Source organism: Venturia canescens, chromosome 7 (assembly GCF_019457755.1).
Source record: "Venturia canescens isolate UGA chromosome 7, ASM1945775v1, whole genome shotgun sequence".
Lineage (NCBI taxonomy): Eukaryota > Metazoa > Arthropoda > Insecta > Hymenoptera > Ichneumonidae > Venturia > Venturia canescens.
In genome coordinates this window covers 18382611-18389947 of record NC_057427.1, presented here as the reverse complement: position 1 = coordinate 18389947, position 7337 = coordinate 18382611, and the positions used below count along the sequence as shown (strand labels likewise).

The following is a 7337-nucleotide window of genomic DNA, read 5'->3' as shown; positions in this document are numbered from 1 at the left end:
AGAAGGAGAGAGAAAAAAATATATATATTATGTTCACCAAGTCCACCAGAATTCGCAATTTTCACATATGTTTATTGAATTCTAATGCTAGTTATTTTTATTTTATTAAAAAACGTACTTCCAAAGACTTTTTGAAGCAATCTTTTCCATTCGTATTATCATTCCCAGAGATAGAAAGTTGACGCACCCACGTCGATGTACAAAATTTTTAAGCTCTGCATGTAGCCACCAAGGTTCAACCGGACAAAAGAAAAAGTTTGAAGTGCATTAAGACCAACAGAATTGCTTACTTTTTAATATGAGCATTGCATTTTGAAAACATAACTTCTTATGCCATTCATAAACAGGCCATCACTGACTTTTTGTATCATTCATCATTATTTTTTATTATTGATTATTATTTATAATCCATTTCCAAATCCTATAATTCATGTATAATTTTTATTATTTGTAGATATCCATATTCCATAATCAAAAAAAGGAAGTACTAATACCTGGCATGCATGTCAATACACAGAATTTTCCAAATTTGCAAGTATTCGCTGCGATTTATTCATCTAAATTTTGGTACAGACAGAAAAAATTACCACCGATTCATAAAATTTATTATGCCAAAACTAAAAGGAAAAAAGACAGCGCACTTGAATGTGAACAGAACGCATAATTGTTTCATGTATCTCATTCATATATTACAGTTGGAACCAAAAAGTGAAAAGATTGGCACACCTACCGCTTTGCAGGAATATCAAAGTTCATAGGTATTCGCTGCGTACCAGTAATACAAACTTTGGTGCTATGGGGCAAAAAACTTTAAAATTACCCGAACCACATTTTTGAAACTTGTTATGGCATATTCAATGAATAAAGTGACAGATACGCTGCATGTTGAAGTAAATCAAATAGTGTAATTTAGTATGTCTCCATGGTTATACACAGACAAAATATTTGATCACATCCAGAAATGATCAGGCGTAGACTCACACACACATGAATTTTTTAATCCATAATGCCAATCGTAAACATGGTCTGGAAATACTCAATATACGTGTCGCTTCATCATGTTGTCAAACTTAAGATGTGTTCATTGCATTTGGAAGATACAAATTTTGATATCACGAAAAATAAGCAACCAATGACTTATTGAAATGAATTTCCAAATTCATCGTGCAACAATTCACGTAAATATCTATGTATTTACATGGCCCAAAGATTTTTTAAAACTCGTGTTTGTAAACAAGCAATCATGAAAACTTTTTGTTATGAATTTTCCAATTTATTGACATCAATATGAGGAAATAGAAATACTAATGTCACTCGAATTGTTTAGAGAATGAATAGAAATTGGTATAGATACACTGTAAGCTAAGGAGGTGGGAAAAAGGGCCCGGTGAACACAGCCAAACGAAATGAAAGAAAATATGACAACAATACATTGAATTAGACACTTTTACTTGACCGAAGTTTTTCAACATTTATTTGCATTCATTTACATACAATCACTCATATTTTTTCTATAATGTAATTACACAACATAAAATTTCTGTTTGGAAAGAACGTTTGAGAGGTTATAATGAGCGAAAGTTTATTTTTCTCACATAACTCCCGTTGAAAATTTTTGAAGAACCAGAACCAGGATTGCAACAAAATTATGTCATAAATAAACGTAAAATCAAAGAATTTGTACAAGGAGAAATTTCCCAATACTAATATATGTTCGATATAACAAACACTCGCGAACCGATTGCGATGAGCGTAAACTAACCCACATGGTTTTCACAAAACTTGCATAACATTTTTTTTTATAGTCATATAAGAATTTTGAATCGAATTCATACAGCTCGCACTATTTCTCCGAAATTTTATCATTCAGATCGCTGTTGCTATTAATTTGCTCATGCCATCAAAAACTGACAGATGGATGTACTATATATCACGTCAAAGTCACTATATGTCTGGTTTTCGTAATACTGTATGACACCACATACCACTATTTTTAATAAAATAAATACATATTTAACCTATTTAACACTTTATTAGATGAAAAATATTTTTTTGTCACCCCACACTTCGTAATGTCGAAAATCCGTTTGTTATAACATCAATAACTGACGGCTGACTGATGGCCTTGTATATATATTCATAAACTGTATTCCGCTGGAACGGTACAGCAAGTGTCCTGACCAATCACAACTCATTATTTCTGTAGCCGGGATCCCGAGCTTCCATAGAAATGGGTTATAGCTGGCATCAAGAGGCCTTTGATGGTGTTCTGTACAGACACAGTAAATCCATAGATGTGTTAGTAACTTTTGCATAATCTGGAGCCCGTGCAAAGTTTTTTCTCAGCAATTACACCACCGATCGTATTGATTTTGGGCGCAATCGAAAGAGAATTTCTTAATTAGCTGAAAGTTCAATTTTCAAATTGCGACATAACTCCTGAGCTTCGCAATTCAAGAAAATGACATGTCAATTTTACCCCCACCACCGAAATTTACTTTATTCAGAGATAATATAGTCTCGGCGAGAGCCTCGGGCCAGCAGACGACAGGGCTGTCAATGTACTTGTCCCGAGACTCTACCGAGTCTCTTGATAATTGTTTGATCATTACACCTTTATTAAGTATCATCATAAGAAAATACATATTTGTTCGTGTTTTTTTTTATGTGTAGCGTTTAATTTATTGCTATATACTAGCGTTTGCTTTCATAAGAACACGTAGTTCGAAATTTTCGTCTGTCAATCTGTTAAATTTTGGCAGATTAAACATGGTCGCGTAGCTGAACAGTCGTTCAACTGGAGCAGATGATGGTAGAGGAGTGTTGAATTTGAAAAAAATCTGCTTCACAATTGGATGCAGATTGAGCAGTTGCATGTCGGTTCTAGTTTCATTGAAGAACCTCTGAAATGCTGCCTCGCCGTCATTAATTCCGAAGGTTCGATCATTAAATACGATCGTATTTGATGTCTCTTCCGTAAAATCGAAAAAATCATAATCGTCCACGACATCCATCGACTGCTCTTCATTATCGACTTGATTGTTTATTATCGTTGCAAGTGAATCCTTCAAAGCGGCAAAAACATTATCTTGTGCTGACGGACTTAAACAATGAAGCCATCTTAACTTGAAAGATGGGTGTGAAGCAGCTGCAACTGCGCTGACACGTCCTTCTCCTGTCACGTCGAAAAATGTCCGAAATCGATCCTCTAAGCCCTTGAGAAGTGTGTGGACTAAAATTTCACACCATTCTAAATGGCCGGAATAATTTTTTAATTTATTTCTCACGGAAATGAGCGTGGGGAGTAAATATCCATAAGAACAAATGTTTTCCCCTTGAAGAACGTCGAACGCCGAAGCTATTGGCTGATTGCATCGGATATACTCCTCCATGAATCTGCAAAAAAATGGAGTAATTAAATCCATTGAGTCCCGTCAAAGCATTTCGCCGCAAAACGTTTGGAAATGCGAGAGTACATTCAAGTCACTAATGAGATACTACATATCAAATTTGACTTACTCAACTTATTATTGATTTTTCAATTAACAATAATTAGAATTTGAAACAACTTCCCAAACAAGAAATACTTTCATATGAAAAAAATTTAGCTGAAAAAAAAGTTGGACGAAGTACGTAAACAATTTACAAAAATTTTCGAAAGCATGAATATATCACAGGTCAACTCCGAAACTTTCTTACTGATTTTTTTTCCTTTTTCACCATAATTATAGAAATATATCAAATAAAATGTACAGAAAAAAATAAGAATTTTGACCGTTCTGTTGCAGAGGTACATAAAGCACAAGCTCTCCGTATTGAAATATGGGAAAGGTCGTTATCTTTCAAACGTTAAACTACATAGTAGACATTATTATTGAAAGTTCACATTTTTGTACATATTTTTAAGACGTTATTTAGAAATGCAACAGTGTCTTCGTGCCAAGTATTCTCAGAAGAATAGTTTCCGAACAAAAAATGAACATTAATTCATTGCTATAGGTAGATTAGATCAATCTACGAAGTACTTCCGAAGTTTAAAAAATGAGAATTTAACTTTAGAACGCGTAAAACTGACTAGACTAAATTCAGAATTATGATGATTACACATAATCTTTCTATTTTATCTATACATATGATCCTTCTTTACCTGAAATCCGTCGGCCGAAACAAATTACGAATACCACTTTCATTCGGGATCTGAATTAGTTTCTCTTTCAAGTTGAGAATTTGTTGAACTGCATCATATAGTGAATTCCATCGCGTCACTATTGGACGCCTCAGTGATTGTCCGAGATGTTTCTGCAATTTTTCACTTTGTTTCGGAGATGCTGATAATCGCCATAAAGTGTTACACTTCTCGATCATCTCGTCGTAAGCTAACTTCAATCTTGGAGAAGCCTTAATTGCAGGAATAGCATCTTTCGTTGCTACCAAACTGAGTGTGTGACTTGCACATCGAAAATGTTGTGGTAACACGAGGTCATCAGGATTTAATTTCTCAATTGATTGTATTTCTCCGTGATCTCCGCCGAATTCAGACTCCTCGTCATTTAGAGTGTCCACAATCCCATCTTTCAATTCAAATTAATAATACTATTTGTAGATATGTAAGTTGCTATTATGGATGTGTTGAGGGATTAAATTAGAATAGAAAGCTGTTACATGCTTGTGGAAGTATCCGAAAAAACAAAAAGGATTCGTGTTCTATAAATTGTCATTTTCAGGTACTCTAATAAAGAATGAATACATGTTTTATGACCACAATGCTGAATGTCAACAATGAAATGCGAGAAAAACCCCTTTTTAATTTATAAATATCTTCAAACTTTTTTAATTACCATGAAAGAAAGAGTCACCAAATTCAACTCCAAATTCGCGAAATGCCTTTACAAAATTTGATCCGTTATCCGTGATGGTGGCAACAATTTGGCTATTATTTATCCCATACGACATGTGAATGTCTCTGATAAATTGGGCGACTCTATCATACGAATGATTGCCCTCAAATCGCCGACAAGCAATGGCGAAAGATTGTCGTTCAAACGTTATCTCGTCAATCTATAAATAATAGGAATAATATTACATTTATCATAATTACTGCTTCCTTTCACATAAATTTATTGTTAATTTCAAAATTCAAAAATTAAGAAAAATTATTTTGTAAGTTCAAAGTATTGAGATTATCGATTTTTTACTTATTTAACAATATACGAATATTAATAAATTCAAAATTCAGGTGAATAAGGCATTGCTACGATGCTTTGCTTTTTTCATAAGAAAACATGCCTTATTTATTATACAATTAAATAGAAAGATTATATACTTGAATGCTAAAATGAAATACCCAATGAACAGTCATGCCCAGAAATCGACGGGTTCGCGATGACCAAACGTCCGCTGTTGTACACACGTATTTGACTGTTGCCACTTTCCCCATTATTTTTGAAGTATTTTCTTCGAATACTTTTTTAATTGATCGACCGACAGTTCGAGCGGACAAATGTTTGAGAGATACACCGTTTTTTTTTATATTCATATCTGCAAAAATGAAAGAAACATTACTATACTAATTAAATAATAAAATAAAAATCTAATGGGACTAAAAACATCTATTTTCAATGCTAATCAATGAGAGGCATATATTACAAAGTTTCACACTCATCCTCTGTCTTTTAAGTATTTTGCACGTATGCTTATCAGAATTTATTTCAATGATAATTTTAAAGCACATATGGAATCCTCGTGAATTTCCATTATTTTTTTCCTCAAAATTGGATGACCAGTCCGATTTTTTCTTCTATTCAGATGAATCATGTAATTATTGAAATTATTATAATTCCTAAAGTCCTCGTCTTACTACTCGTGAAACTACTCTTTTGAAAATTGTTTGAAATTAGAAAATCCGAAAAATTATCAAACGATATGAAAAACTGAAATTGTTCGAGAACGACTTTCTCGTAAAAATGAACAAAATAGTACCTTTTTCAAAATTAAACGTTACATTAGACATTGTTTTTTATATCTCTCTAAAATATTTCTTAAAAAATGATGTGGCAAAATTTTCAATTTCAGAACCAAAATTCAACAGGATATGTATGAGCTATCAGATTTTGTAATTTTCACACTGAGAAGATCTCTCAAGTCTAAAATATTGATGCTGAATAAAATACCGTCGAATATTTTTCGGAAGGCTGGCATTTCAACCGTATTCAGTGGGGCTAAACTTTCCAAAATGTGATTGATAACATTTCTTTCGAAGATGGCTTGTGAAAATGTACAGTACGTTTTATTGGCGGATCTTTCGTTTTCATCAGTTTTCATTTTTTTTGTTTAGTTTCAAGATATTCCTTGAACTCGTTCAGTTGCGGCTCATGTATTCTCTGTAAAAATGAAAAATTAATAACAGAAAATATTATTTTTTTCATAGATATCCAACCGTACAACAATGTTTGAAAGATTAAATTAAGAAATTTAATAATGGTGGATATTTGAAATAAAAAGTATTTTATAGAATAAAATAAAGTTTCAAATAGAGTTTTTTTAGAAAGCAGTGAACAGAACAAGCGATTAGCGTTGCCTATCTACACTAAAATTTCAGCTCTTATACTTTACGCCCAGACTCCACTCCCATCGAAATTAATTCTACAGGAAAGTATGATTGGTAAAAATGAGAAATTGAGTAGCACGTACTTACCTTTATATGTGAAGTGTAATTCGACGCAGTTTTCAAAGGGCCACTGATTGTGTGATGCTTATTCGACTTTGTTTTGCAAAGTTGACATACTGCTACGATGGAACCACCTAATGAGGATTGGTTCAAGTCGGGAGTGAAGTAAGTGCCATCTAAGTGAGCCTGACGATTGCATTCCGTCAAAATTTCTTGCCTCATTTGTCGCACGTTTAGAACATCATTTATCATAAGACGATTAGCCTGAGGTGTACTAGATAACGATTCCGCATTTTTTGAATTGTCCTGGCTCGAGGACACGTTGGAATCTGATTCGCTATGCTGCGACATCGTCTTTATAATTTGAAAAGAAAAACACATTAACAGATCGATTAAAAAAATTTGAAATCATAAATTCGGTACTTGGGTTTTTTTTTAATTTCATGTATATCGCTTCGTTAAACTGTGGATAGAAAAGGTCGATAGCAGTTAATGAGGAAACTGTCAGTAGTTCGTTTAACTTTATCTATAATATATGTATAGATAAAATTATACCATCATAGATAGAGTTTATTTTAAAGTTCATTTTTTGAAGTATGATTTTTGGATGATAATCGAAAAATCTTGATATAAACAGAACATAACGATTCGTAATATACATTTTACAGTA

At 33.0% G+C, this 7337-nt stretch overlaps 1 protein-coding gene across 1 annotated transcript; it reads right to left on the bottom strand.

Annotated features, from left to right (window-relative positions):
* Positions 1-2597: 2597 nt before the first annotated feature.
* Positions 2598-6918, bottom strand: LOC122413340 (uncharacterized). The gene is made up of 6 exons (XM_043423626.1): positions 6695-6918; positions 6171-6380; positions 5345-5538; positions 4839-5058; positions 4148-4571; positions 2598-3396 (listed from the first exon to the last, which is right to left on the bottom strand). The coding sequence occupies exons 2-6, from the start codon at positions 6319-6321 to the stop codon at positions 2688-2690; spliced, it is 1698 nt and encodes a 565-aa protein (XP_043279561.1). The 5' UTR covers positions 6322-6380; positions 6695-6918; the 3' UTR covers positions 2598-2687.
* Positions 6919-7337: the final 419 nt, after the last annotated feature.

Bases quoted from the DNA above. Each gene is read 5' to 3' on its own strand.
- LOC122413340 (XM_043423626.1), bottom strand. From the start codon at position 6,321: ATGAAAACTGATGAAAACGAAAGATCCGCCAATAAAACGTACTGTACA. The intron at 4,572-4,838 runs GTAATTAAAAAA...TTGAATTGAAAG, and splicing joins TGGTGACTCTTTCTTTCATG to ATGGGATTGTGGACACTCTA. The intron at 3,397-4,147 runs GTAAAGAAGGAT...ATTTTTTTGCAG, and splicing joins TTTCGGCCGACGGATTTCAG to ATTCATGGAGGAGTATATCC.